The 14,815-nt window shown below is 39.3% G+C and overlaps 1 protein-coding gene across 2 annotated transcripts in view; it reads left to right on the forward strand.

The window, feature by feature from the left end:
• The window catches only part of AGPS (alkylglycerone phosphate synthase), a 184,428-nt gene that overhangs the window by 62,183 nt on the left and 107,430 nt on the right, over window positions 1-14,815 (forward strand). For both annotated transcript variants that reach the window (XM_006866676.1, XM_006866677.1), the window contains exons 8-9: window positions 3,040-3,120; window positions 14,440-14,565. In XM_006866676.1, coding sequence (XP_006866738.1) covers window positions 3,040-3,120; window positions 14,440-14,565 — 207 coding nt within the window. The remainder of the gene's footprint in view (window positions 1-3,039; window positions 3,121-14,439; window positions 14,566-14,815) is intronic.

The following is a 14,815-nucleotide window of genomic DNA, read 5'->3' on the forward strand; positions in this document are numbered from 1 at the left end:
ATACTGAAAGTGCCATGGACTGCCAAAAGAACCAATAGATCTGTTTTGGAAGAAGTGCAGCCAGAGTGCTCCTTGGAAGCCAAGATGGCTAAGCTTCGTCTCTCATACTTTGGACATGTTGTCCGGAGGGAACAGTCGCTGGAAAAGGATGTCATACTGGGTAAGGTGGAGGGTCAGAGAAAAAGAGGAAGACCCCTAACGAGGTCTGGATTGGCATCATTGGCCAGGTGGCATCATTGATGGACTCAAGAGTGGCAGCGGTAGTGAGGTTGGCCCAGGATCAGACATTGTTTCGTTCTGCTGTGCATGAGGTCACTATGAGTCGGTTCCGACTCAATGGCACCTGACAACTACAAGGAGTAAAACCAGCAAAGCGTATCTAGAAATATATGTACCTACTCCTTTGTGTGGCACTTTAGGATCAGCTCTGAACTGCTAACCACAATGTTGGTGGTTCAAACCCACCAGCCACTCCTTGGAAACTCTATACAGGGTCTCTATGAGCCAGAATTGACTAGACAGCACTTAACAACAACAGTTCCTTACATATTGACTATCTTATTATTAATATTTTGCATTTGCTACAAGCTTGAAATAATTCTCAGGTGGTCCCTCAGTGAATGGTTTGGGCTCCATGCAGGGCCACAACCAGGCACAGCATACCTTTTTCCAGCCATCCATAAGAATATACCAGGCCACATGAGGGATGGTAACCAATTGGCTAAGAAACACCTTCTCTTGTTCTCTGCTATGTCTCGGTTTGGCCATAGAAGGTGTAGGGAGATAGCACTGGGGGCGTCTAGGCGAGGGCTCAGATGTGCTAAGGAGGTTGGTAGGGGAGGTTGGAACAGAGTCTGTGCAGGGCTGTGGAGCTGGGATGAAGAGAGATTGATCAGAGTCTCTGCGCAGGGTGGTTGATGGAAGGTAGCAGGCACCACCTTCAATAACTTTGGACTCCACAGTGGTGGGGAAGGGATGTCTGCTTCACCATGTTCTGGGGTGCCCAGTGAACTGCGAAGGGCGGATGACACAGATGTTGAAGACAGAATGTGGCCCCCAACTCTTACATAATGTCAATTTTGCAGAGTGGCCTGTTTTTTGGGAACCTAACCTTGTCAGTGTGAGAGGAGTTGAGACTGTATAAGAGAGATTTACTCCAAGGAATTGATTCATGCAATTGCAGGGGTTGGCAAGTTCCAAATTTGTGGGTCAGGCAGCAGGCTGAAGGCTTCTACTGATTCATGGCCCAGGAACTAGAGGTCAGATGATGAGTAGCATGCACAATCTAGGGAGAGAGTTTTGCCAGATCATGCATTTATATCAGGGCATTTAAAAAAGTTTGTGGAAACATAGAATTAAAAGATAATGGAATTTTTCTCCAAACCTTTTGATGCCTCTGTGTGTACTGAAGGGAGGTTCCAGCCCCAAGAAATTGCCCCTTTCAACTGATCCAGCTGTTCATATATATCAGATCACGAAATGGAAGGTCTGCCAAACCGCTGAGAGTCATAGTGTAACCAAGTTGACAGATGACATTAACCATCACAAGTGGTTTTATATAACATTAAAAAAAATTCACATGTATCATCTTATTTGATTTTTAATATAATGCTGTGGTAGTCCCTTGTGATACGTAAAGGTCAACATATTCAACTACTAACCAAAAGATTGAAGATTCAAGCCCATTTAGAGATGCCCTGGTGTACAGTAGGTTAAGCCTTGGGATACTAACCACAAAGTTGGCTGTGCAAATCTTCCAACCACTCTGTCGAAGAAAGATGAGGCTGTCTGCTCTTGTAAAGAGTTGTCATCTCAGAAACCCAAAGGAGCAGTTGTATTCCATACTGTAAGGTTGCTACAAGTTAGAATTTACTTGGACAGTGTGTTTTTTGGATTTAGAAGAAGGCTTGTCAATCTACTTTTGAGAAATCAGCCATTGGCAACCCTATGGAGCACACTGTGACTCTGACACACATGGGTCACCAGGAGTTGGAATTGATCAGATAACAACTGGCTAGGTGTGGTGTGGTGTGACATGGCTTTGTGAATTAAACAGTGCAATTATATGTATGTGTTCCAATTTGTCATTTAGTCAGAGACCTCTACTTTTGTATTATATATTGTGTCTTTACCTTTTTATTATTAACTAGACTTATCTGCATTAGGGTCTCTGTGAGTTGGAATAATAACAGACTCATCTGTGTTAAGTTATTCCCATGAAATTGAGCATACCAAAGTGCAGCTAAAGCTTCCTTGGAATTCAGAAGGAAATTCTATGTGTTATTTGATTGCTCAGACAAACAGGAGTAGAAAGTAACTCATGAAGGTTCTTACTTATAAAAATTAGGCAAAATAACAATGTTAAACATTTTTTATCAACAGTCATCTATTAGAACGTTGAGCCAGATAATACTCAATTTTTTGTTTTAAGCATGAGGCAGGGATGTGTTTTGTTTCTTTATGTGGAATCTCTGATTCTATTTGAATTGAAAATACAGTAGGGATATCATTTACTATATGACAAATGTCTTTGCAGGTGTCTTTTCTATAACTGTAATATTTTAATATTAGGTAAGATGGCTAACTATGCTAACAGTTGTGCAGATAGTATTTGCCGGATTCTAGGACCTGTGTATGCTGACCGTTTTCTGAGTAGTATCTCATTTCATTCTGACAGCAACCTTCTGAGGAGGTAGTATTACTATGAACGTTTATAAATGAGGAAGCACTAGCTTATATAATTAAATAATTTGCCTAAGGTAAGAAGTAGGATTTAATTCCATTTAATATCTAACTAAAGACAAAGCCTATGTTTTTAATTAGCCTCCCTCACCCACCCCAATAATATATTGCCTTTCTTACTGTGTTTGTCATGTTGTATAGTTAGGGATAAGTGGAGCTTTCCAGTGTGGGAAAGGGGAACTTACTTCATTACTATCTTGTCACTTGCTGCTTTGAGTTATAAAGTGAAATTTCTTGGGGGGAAAAATATATGTGGGTATTTCATGGAGGTGTCATTTCTTTTTCCCTTTGCAATAGAATCGAATTCTCTGGGTGGACGAGAATAATCTGACAGCTCATGTAGAGGCTGGCATCACTGGACAAGAGTTGGAAAGACAGGTATACTACGTTTTTGTTAAGGTTTCAAAACAATTGTGTTCCTCTGCTGAATAAAGTACCTTTTGTAAAGCATTCATTCACTCAACAAGCTTGTTCTGTTTCTTTTCTGACTCAGGCATTGAGCTAGATGACATGATAGGGAATAAGACAGTGTCCCTATCCTTAGGTGGCTTGTGTTAGGAACAAAAGGTAAATATACAATTATGACTCAGAGCAAGAATAGCTATGTGAAGTCTAATGAAAGGTGTTATGGCACAAGAAATAGATTTAGGGGAAAGCAGTGGCCAAAGAAGGCATCCTAGAACATCACATTTAAAATGAGAGTTCATGATTAGTGGAAGTAGGCACCGAAAAAAAAGAGAGAGAGAGAGAGATGGGGGTGAGCATAACAATCAAGGCAGAGGATGTACAGAGCCAGGGGCTGTTTTGCTTGTTGGTAAGTGCCATCAAGTCAGTTCTGACCCATAGCAACTCAGTATAGGATTTCTGAGGAGTGCCTGATGGGTTTGAACCATTGACTTTGCAGTTAGCAGTCTAGCGTTTCTCCTACCAGGACTCCCTGTTGCTTTTAGGGAACTAAAATAGCTGGGGTGGTTGAAACTTATCATGTAAATATGACAGACCACATTCTGAGTGTTTTTATATGCGTGGGGGAGATATAAGAAATGGTAAATAAAGGATGAAGCTAGGAAAACATGAAGAATGTCAGATAATAAAGGATTTTGTAAAGCTCCATTGAGAAATTTGAACTTTACCTTCGATCAATTTAGTAGATGTTAGTATTTGCTATTCATTGAAGTACAGTTTTTTGAAAACTATTTGTCTCAAGAGTTCGTGAAACTCTTGACATCTTTATAATAGTATTTGGGGATCCTAAGGGACTCCTGGAGTTCTGATGTGATGCTCTAGGATAAGCACTGGACCGCAAGGTTACTGTGAACTGCAAGGACGGCAGTTAAAATCCATCAGCTGCTCCTTAGAAATTCTGTACAGGATATCTATGAGTCTGACCAACTCGGTGACACTTAACAACAACAGGGGACTCCTTGTGTTGCACTGGACTGCAAACCAGAGGGTTAGCACTTCAAACCTACCAGCTGTTGTTGGGAAACCCTGTATAGGGTCACTGTGAGTCAGAACTGATTGGACAGCACTTGATAACATCAACAGTGACCTTTTAGCATGCCTGGTGTGAATCTGTAGGATCAGCACTAGACTGCTAACCATAAGGTTTGTGGTTCAAACCCACTAGCCAGTCCTTGGAAACCCTATACAGGGTCACTATGAGTCAGAACTGACTATATGTTACTTAACAGCAATAGCAATAATGACTTTTTGCAAGAATTGAATTTCCTTCACAGATTCTAAGGAGGCAATGTAAAAATTTTCTTAGTCTCCTCAATCTCAGGCCTGGTCAGGATGAGTTTGTAAATCAGCTTTTACAAACAAAAATTAGGAAGTCCAATTTGTTGATGATGTACGGACCACTTTGCTTTATTCAGGTTACTTTTATCTATTTAATAAAGACCAACCATTTTAAGCTTAGCTTCAGGATATAACTAAGTTACAATCTAATTTGGTTCTATCCTTTTAATATTATCTCCCATTAGTGCTTTGCTCTTGCAGTGTTCAAGAGCAAAGATGTCAGTTTGAGGACTAAGGTGTGGCAGATCCAAGCCATAGTATTTTTCAATTGCCTCGATGCATATGGAAGTTGGACTGTGAATAAGGAAGACCATAGTAGAATTGATGCATTTGAGTTACGGTGTTGGAGAAGAATATTGAAAGTGCCATGGACTGCCAAAAGAACAAATAAATCTGTCTCAGAATACTCCTTAGAAGTGTGGATGGCGAGACTTCATCTGTTATGTTGTTAAATGCCGTCGAGTCGGTTCCAACCCATAGCGACCCTGTATAGGGTTTCCAAGGAGAGGCTGGTGAGCTTGAACCACTGACCTTGTGGTTCTGACAACTTTGCAGTCCAGTGCATTAGCCCACAGCGTCACACTAGTTCTCATCTGTTATACTTCAGACATAATGTCAGGGCCAGTCTGTGGATAAGAACATCATGTTTGGTAAAGTGGAGGGTCAGTGAAAAAGAAGACCCCAATGATACAGATTGACATCGTGGCAACAGCAGTGGGGTCAAGTGTAGCAACAATTGTAAGCCTGGTGCAGGACGTGGTAGTGTTTGGTTGTGTTGTGCATAGGGTTGCTTTGAGTTGCAGCCAACTCAACAGCACCTAACTACAACATTAGATCTTTTCACATACTCTTGTACTTCAGACTGAACATGAACTTCAAAGTTAAACTTACATATGAATTCTGGATTTTATTGCTTTGCTTTGTTTGAAGTTTTTGGAGTGTTACCCACACTTTCTGTTGTCATACATTTGAGTTGTATTGTCCTTTTTTGTTGTTGTTAAGTGTCATGGAGTCTTGTTCCAACTCATGATAATCCTGAATAGGATTTCTGAGGAGCAGCTGATCGATTTGAATTGCCGACCTTGTGGTTCGCAGTCCAGTACTGATCCTACAGCGCCACACCAGGAGTCCATACTGTCCTTTAAGGCATAGCTTTTACTGTATGCCAATCTGCTTCACCTCAACCCCATGGAAGTCCCTGTCTCATTCATTTTGTTGTTTTCACAGTGTGTTTTCCTTTATTTAAAAAATGTCTTAATTGCATTTTAGGTGAAAATTTATATGGTAAATTATTGCTGTTGTTAAAGTGCCATCGAGTTGGTTCTGACTCATTGCGACCCAGTATACGGTTTCTGAGGAGTGGCTAGTGAATTTGAACCGCCAACCTTGTGATTGAAACCAACCTTGCAGTCCTGTGCGTGTCCTGCAGCACCATATCAGGACTCCATATAGTAAATTAGGTACCCATTACAGTTTTTATACAGTTTGTTCCTCTACAATATCTTTATAAAAATAGACTGTGGGATGAAAGAATATAGTTTATCCTGACATCTTTATATGATCAGACTTTTTTTTCTTCCATGATCTTTTTAAAAAAATGACTTCTCTGAAGAAGGGACTTCAGAGGACAGCAGAGGAGTTGATAATTCCTCTCTGGGAAAAACAGTATAAAACCAAAAAAAATTGTCTAAAAATACTGAAAATAATCAAAGGTGGGCAACAACTTGAGACTTAAAAATTATGTGGTGACTTCCAGCAAGAAGCATGACATAGACCCTCTAAACAGTGATGCAAGAGACTGAGTGAAACAGATGCAGGTGAAAAGCCTGCCACCTTGAACTTCAAAGGAAAGGTTAGAGAAGTGGATTGAGTGCTTGTAAGCTGAGCAGGGAAGGCAAGAGGGAGACTGAATGGTGTGCAGCTGGCCAGATGTGACCATCTTGTGAACAACATTGGCAACAGAAGATGGCCTAGCAGAGAAGATTCATACAGGTGACAGGAAAGGTGCGATTCCTTCTTTTCCCCCACATTCCCTTGGTGACCAGAGGTGTGGCCAGCTCCCACCCTCACCTGTCCGCAGCACAGAAACTGCTCTCCAGGACTTTGGAGCCATGCCAGTGTGAGGCAGGGGCCATCTGTGCTGCTTTGGTGGCTGGATTCAGCAAGGTCTGGCTCTATACCTAAAATACCTGTAGAGCCACCAGACCAGTATTTAAATCAGTCACCGTGTCCCCAGCTGCCCTCTGCTTCTAATGAACACTGAAACTAGCTCCATCAAGGGCCTCCACAAACTACTTCTGAATTGAGTACATGAACATAAATACTACCTAGGTTAGGAACTCCATTTAGGGCCAGAAACACTGTTGTCACATCCCTCCTACACCCCCCTGTGAACTCTGTGGCTTGCAGAAGCCCACAGACTTTTATCTAGTCCAACAATGTTTGGGGTTTGATTTGTTCCTTTTATTGTTTCATTGTTTTTGTTTGTTTAGTCTCCATGTTCTCATTCCATTCCCTTGAATTTTATTCTTTCTAATTCTGCTTTTATTTTTTCTTCTGTTTCCCTTTTTCTTCTCTTCTGTCTCCCTTCCCTTTGTTCATCTTTCTTTACTGCTGTCCACTTTCTCCTTTCCACACCCTGGGTTTTTTTTTTAGAGTGAAAAGCTATAACTTGGGAGTAACAGGAAAGCACTCAGCATCAGTGTCAAGAAGAAGTACACACAAGGTCTGTTGCCAACCAGGATTGCTCTTAGCTGAGATAGCTCTTGATCAGGACAGCTCTCAGAACAGAAAATCTCACAAGAGCACTTAAGTTCTAGGGTTTTTTATCAGCCAATCCATATTTTTCTAGTAGGTCACTGGATAAGCTCCCTAGTCTGACCTGTACCCAACAAATCCTCACTCAGGAAATCCTCTGAGGTTGTTTCTCCAAAAACAGAAGGTAAAGTAAGGGAATTCGCCGATGTGCCATACCCACACCCTGTATGATAAGTACTGGACTGAGAACCACAAGGTTGGTTGTTTGAGCTTACCAGCCACTCTCTGCTCCCGCAAATAATTACAGCCTCGAAAACGTTATACAGGGTCGCTGTGAGTCAGAACTGACTCTTCGGGACTTAACAACAACAACAACCCACACGGTATCCCAACCCATACTCATTCAGCAAGAGCTATGGGTTTTACAAAGTAGGGGCAAATCATGAAAACTAGAAGCTTTGCTGCCAGAGGAGATGGATTTAGATTTGGGGAAGGGAGGTAATTAATCTCAGCTTTGTTGGCTAAAATTTACAGTCATGTTTGAGGTAAGCTGTAGATCAGTTGAAATTCTGTTGAAAAATGTTAGAAATAAGAGAGCCACTAAAGGACTGGTTGACTGGGAAACTATGTATCCCCAGGGACATCCAGAGACACTGATGAAAAGTAAAAGCCGAGGGAAATTTGAGAATTGGCTACAACTTTGAATGCTTTCTCAAGTCTCCTCACTGGAGATTTATTGTTAGGACACCTGAGTTGGTCACCATGAGTTGGAATCAAATGAACAGCAATTAACAAGATTTTTCTATTTGCTTCTCTGAATTTCTGTAAAATATATAAAATTGCATAATACAATAATATAACACTTGTTAGTTTTATAACATATGTTGTTAACTGCCGTTGAGTCAGTTCTGACCCTTATTGAGCTTGTATAGGATTTTCAAGGAGCTGCTGGTGAGCTTGAACCTCCAACCTTGTGGTTCAAACCGACTTTGTACTCTAGCACGTTAACCCACAGTGCCACACCAGGACTCCATAACATATGTACATGTAATATATAAGTATTGTTGTTGCTAAGTGCCGTCGAGTTGATTCCAACTCATAGCAATCTTGTATAGGGTTCCCACAGAGTGGCTGGTGAGTTTGAACTGCCAACCTTGTGGTTCAAACAGCACTTGAGGTCAAGTACTTATCCTATGGCATCACACCAGGACTCAAGTATATATGTATGTATTTGTATAGATGCATAATATGTGTGTATATATGATGTTTATGTGTGTTTATAAGTCCTGGTGTTGCTTTGTAGGATAAGCACAGGACTGCTAATTGCAAGGTTGATGGTTCAAACCCACCAGCTGCTCTTCAGAAATCCTATACAGGGTTGTTAATGAGTCGAAACTGACTTGACAGCACTTAATAAAAACACGTGTGTGTAACAATTAGAGCAAAGGAGGGAAAGGAAATGAAGCAATAGTGGCACATTACTGTATTTTACTATAATTAAGAGATAGATTATGATAAGCTAATGATATATATTTAAATTCTTGGATCAGCTACTCAAGTTTTTTCAAATAACTAAATAAAAGCTAAAGATACATTGAAAATATTTATGTACTACAAAAAGATTTGCAGGAACAAACAAGACATTAGATAGAAAGAAAACAAGTAGCATGTTGGTGGTGGTGATGTTAAATGCCATCAAGTCAATTCAGACTCATAGTGACGTGTATACGGTTTCCAAGAGCAACTGGTGACTTTGAATCACCGACCTTGTGGTTCAAACCGACTTTGAGGTCTAATGCTTATCCTACAGGTAAGATGTGAAGAACTAGAATAAAATGATTCGTATTTGTTGAGGCATTATTGAAGATTTTAGTAAGTTAAGGTTTTATGTGTCAAGGTAATTAGATTTATTCATTACTATGTCTTATAATAAACATCAGTGGGCAGAATACTTAATGAAAAAGCTGTAAAAAATCCTACATCAGTCTTCCATTATGCCTGAATAAGACAGTACCAACACAGCAATTTTTTTTATAACACAGGATGGCCTTTCATATCTCCAGTTTTATATCTTGTGTTATAACATTTGATGTAGTATTTTAACCTTTCTAAGTTTTCATTTTTTTGAAAGGTTAAAATTAAAATTCAAGAACATATTTCCTTGAAATTTAAGTGACATTTTCCTAGACTGGAACTTCTGATGTTTTACTTACTAGATCATTTCCCTAAATGCCAATGTGTAGAACTTTATTTTTTGCCTCCAGTAGACTATAATATAGTTTCAGCAACTGTGGTTCAAACTTTTGATCTCAGTTCAAGTTCTTCCTTATTACACTTTTGTGCCCTTTAGTTTTTACTTCAGCTGAGGTAACCAGTTTAAAACTGTCTTAAATAGATTTTCCTTCTAGAACCTTCCAAATCACATAGATATATTATTTGGGTAGCAAAGATTAGAATCTCTAACTTTTTAAAATAGCTTTAACTTTTGCTTTTGATATGTATAAAATTGAAGGAATTGCATTAACATGCCAATTACTGATTTTTGTAATTTGTTTTTGTTGTTATTGTTAAGTGCCATTGTCTGTTACAACTCATAGCGACCCTATATAGGGTTTCCTAGGAGCTGCTGGTGGGTTTGAACTGCCAACCTTGTGATTAGCAGTCTAGTGTTTATCCTACAGCAACCTATGGAACAGTTCTACACTGTTACCCTGGGTTGCTGAGTTGGAAATGACTTGATAACACTTAACAAACAACATGGGCAGTGTCACTAATAATGTAACACTGCTCTTCTTGTTTAGGAACCCACCTTTTAAAATTTTTCTGTTAGGTGTTACAGTTTTCCTCAAATATACCTCCTAAACTGTGACCTTGGGCAAGTTACCAACTCTGTACCTCATTTTCTTCTATCAAATGAGGCTTAATTCTTCAGGTTCTTGTTAGAATGAAGTAAGTCAATATAAAGTATTTAGAACTGATTCATTCAAGTTCTTTTAAATGAGCATGTACCTGCTTCATTTAAAATCAAATGACTGTAAACATTCTTTCAATATGCTGAAGACTTCTAGATATTTATGATTGTTGTTAAGTGCTGTCGAGTTAGTTCTGACTTATAGCAAACCTTTAGGATTTCTGAGGAGTGGCTGGTGGTGGGTTTGAACTTCCAGCCTTGTGGTTAGCAGTCCAGTGTTTATCCTCCAGCACCACACTGTTGTTATGTGTCTGGTTGATTCTGACTCATAGTGACCCTGTTTAGGTTTTGTAAGGATAGGCTGATGGGTTTGAACTGCCAACCTTGCGGTTAGTAGTCCAGTGCTAATCCTACAGTGCCACACCAGGTATCCCAACATTCTTTCCTGAACTCTAGACTGTCTTCAGATAGCTTAGTTGATTTTTCCACTTGGATATCTAATAGACATTTTTTAATTCACATTTTAAAAATTACTTTTAACATTTTCTTAGACTGAATCTACTGGTGCTTTCTTTTTGGTTTTGTTTGTCTTAACTAGTCTTTTTTTTTTTCTCTTTTTTTAAAAGATATTTTTGCTGGATATAGAATTGTAAAATGACAGTTTTCTTTTCGCACATTGCTCCATTAACTTCTTACTTCCATTGTTTCTCACAAGAAATCTGATGTACTCTTTCTGTTTATTCTGTTTTTATAACATATCTTTTTTGTCTGGCTACCTTTTATCTTCTTGTTATCCGTGGTTTGAACAATTTGATTATAGTGGACCTTGATGTTGTTTTCTTCATGTTTCTAGTGCCTGCAGTTTGTATAACTTCTTTGACATGTGAGTTTGTCATTTTCATCAGATTTGGGAAAAAGAATTGACTATTTACAACGTCTGGTAGTGTAGTGGTTATGAATTGGGCTGCTAACCTCAAGATCAGCAGTTTGAAACTACCAGCAGTTCCGCGGCGGAAAGATGAGGCGTTCTGCTCCCGTAAAGATTTACAGCCTTGGAAACCCTGTGCAAGGTCACTATGAGTTGGAACCAACCCCACGGTACCTAACATCAACAACAATTAACAACCTGCAATATGCAGATGAAACAACTTTGCTTGCTGAAAGTGAAGAAGACTTAAAATATTTACTGATGAAGATCAAAGAGCACAGCCTTTGGTGTGGATTGTGTCTCAATGTAAAGAAAACAAAAATCCTCACCGCTTGACCAATAAACAACATTCTTATCAATGGAGAAAAAATTGAAATTGTCAAGGACTTCATTATCTTTGAATCACCTATCAACAGTCATGGAAGCAGCAGTCAAGAAATCAAACGATGTGTTGCATTAGGCAAATCTGCTGCACAAGACCTTTTGAAAGTGTTGAAGAGCAAAGATGTCAGCTTGAGGACAAAGGTGCACCTGATTCAAGCCATGATGTTTACAGTAACCTCATATGCATGCGAAAGCTGGACAGTGAATAAGGAACACCATAGAAGAATTGATGCTTTTGAGTTATGGTGTTAGAGGAGAATATTAAAAGTGCTGTCAAAAGAACCAACAGATCTGTATTGGAAGAAGTGCAGCCAAAGTGCTCCTTGAAGGTCAGGATGACCAAACTTTGTCTCTCGTACTTTAGACATATGGTCTAGAGGGACCAGTCACTGGAGAAGGCTATCATGTTTGGTAAGGTGGAGGGTCAGAGAAAAAGAGGAAGACCCCCAACGACATGGATTGGCCAAGTAGCAGCATCAGTGGTGAGGTTGGCCCAGGATCGAGCAATGTGTCGTTCTGCTGTGCATAAGGTCGCTATGGGTCGATATCAACTTTAAGGTCAGCAGTTCGAAACTACCAGCTGTTCCACGGGAGAAAGATGAGGCTTACTGCTCCTGTAAAGATTTACATCCTTGGAAACCCTGTACAGGATTGCTATGAGTCGGAACCGACTCCACGGCACATCACAACAACAACAAATCTTTACTGGAGCAAAAAGCTTCATCATTTTCCTAGAGCAGCTGGTGGGTTTGAACAGCCACCCTTGTAGTTTGAAGTCCACTGCTTATCCTACATTGCCACCAGAGCTCCACGGTTTATGGTGATTGTTGTTCTTGTTGAGTTCCATTGAGTCATTCCTGACTCATAGTGACTTTGTATAGGTTTCCCAAGGAATAGCTGATGGATTTGAACCACAGTCTTGTACTTAGCAATCTAATGCTTATCCTACAGTGCCACACCAGGATAGACACCATTTGTCAAGTAAATTGTTTCTCACCAGATTAGCATTCCATAGTCAAACCCAAGTTCTTAACCATTCATTACTAGTAGAAAGTTAGGTTTTAACAAGGAAGTGTATTTAAATTGGTGTGCTACATAGAACTTCTTGAGTATGGGGAGGGCACGGTGCTTTTTTTCCCTTTTTACTTACATTTTTCATTGCTTTACATAATTCTTGGCACATAGTTGTTGGTGTTAAGTGCCATCGAGTCGATTCCAATCCATAGGGTTTCGAAGGAGTAGCTGGTGAGCTTGAACCTCTGACCTTGCAGTTCAAATGACTTTGCAGTCTGATGCATTAGCCCACAGCATCACACCAGGACATGTAATTAGTAATGAAGCAGCCTGAAATCCTGGTGTGATGCTGTACGATAAGCACTGGACTGTTACCTGCCAGGTTGACAGTTCAAGCCCAAAGCTACTCTTTGGAAACCCAATACAGGATTGCTCTGAATCAGAACCGACTTGATAGCACTTAACAACAGTGAAGCAGCCTACCAGACATCGAAGGCAAATGAACAGTTAAACTAGTAGTTTAAATGTATACTTCATAATCCGTTTCTGTGTAAGTAATATGGAGGTTTGTTATGCCATGTGAATATATGAAAACTCTCTGCCTGATGCCAAGTACATATTAAGGAGTCCATAAATGTCTTTTCTTTTTCTCTCCCTAATTATTTCAGAAAATTGAAAAACAGTATTCTTTTTAGAGTAAATAATATGACTGTAGATTGTTTGGAGATTGAATTATGAAGTATTAATTAGCAATCTGATAGTCTTCATTTTAACCTGTTTAATCATGTATTTAAGGTATATGTGAGTGGTTATTAGTCTTTAATAAACAAATATATTCAGTATTTATTTTAAAATTCTAGTATGTAGCAGTTGACCTCACTTTCAGTCCTGTGTTCCGAGAAACAAAATTAGAAAAGTTATGTATTTTGCATTACTGGTGTATGAAACCTAATTAAATTGAACTTAATGGGCTCTCAAGCTTTGGTTCTCAACTTTCATACCATACTTAAATACACTGATACAAACATAGCTGACATATTCTGCATCTCTGCTTGCTTGGCTTATCTGAAAAATAGAGACAGTTGCTTAACTGGATAACTTTCCAAGTGGTCAACACAGATTGATGGGCTTGAGTGCAGTAGAGAGTGGGTATGCAGATGGTGGTGCTGTATGCCTGACACAAGATGGCTGAGGCTTTCAAGTGATTTCAGTGGATTGGCTTAGGTGTTGTTTCTATAAAGGGCATCCATTCAACCTCAGGTGCTATGCAGATGGCAAAGCCAAGCTAATATAGAAAAATGAGAAACAAGTGACTGTTTAATGTACAGGAATGCATGATCTGCATTACAAATAAATGACGGGATTACATGCAGGAAACCTAGCCAGATGGCTGTACATTAAAACACATGACTCCTTGAGAGAATTAAGTACAGGCAATTTGCTCAGATTTTCTGCAGACCTGCTGCATATTATATTAGGGCAGGGACAACAAGAGATTAAGTGCTTTATTTATTGAAAGTGTTTGGGTGAAGTTGGCAGTTAGTTAGCATAACCTGATCTCCATAAGTATTTACATTGTCTTTTTGTGGAGGAAAAAGTAGAGGCCAGGTGGTTGGCTTTAAAACAGAAAAGGAGATTATCTAGTGAACCTGTAGAAACCATAGAACTTATACAACTGTCATTTGACTGGTAGTTTTAATTTATAAAGTCTTTCCACAAAGCAAAAGCTTAAAAAAATATATTTTTGACTGCGATAAAAGCATTTCATTTTCTATACAGGTTTTAATGAATCCAAATACCAGTGACATATGGAAATTTTAAAGTGGGGAAAGGTTAATGTGTTGAGTGCTGTGTGAAGTGGGACCATTTTCACTAGTGAAATACACATTTTGTTTTTCAGCTTAAAGAAAGTGGTTATTGTACAGGTCATGAACCTGATTCCCTGGAATTCAGCACTGTTGGAGGATGGGTATCTACTCGGGCATCAGGCATGAAGAAGAACATCTATGGGAATATTGAGGACCTGGTAACTGTTTTCTAATTATTGTGCAATAGTTGATTAGAGATTATTATAAAGTAGCTAAATACCTTTAAAGATTAAGAATTGGATGGTGAGGCTCTGAAAAACAAATCTGTTTTGATTATAACACTAAATATGTGTAAAACAAAAACCAAACTCATTGCTGTTGATTCTGATTCATAGCCATCTTATGGGACAGACTAGAATTGCTCCAAAGGGTTTCCTAGGCTGTCAGTCTTTATGGAAACAGACTGCC

The sequence above is a fragment of the Chrysochloris asiatica genome, unplaced genomic scaffold (genome assembly GCF_000296735.1).
Source record: "Chrysochloris asiatica unplaced genomic scaffold, ChrAsi1.0 scaffold00094, whole genome shotgun sequence".
Lineage (NCBI taxonomy): Eukaryota > Metazoa > Chordata > Mammalia > Afrosoricida > Chrysochloridae > Chrysochloris > Chrysochloris asiatica.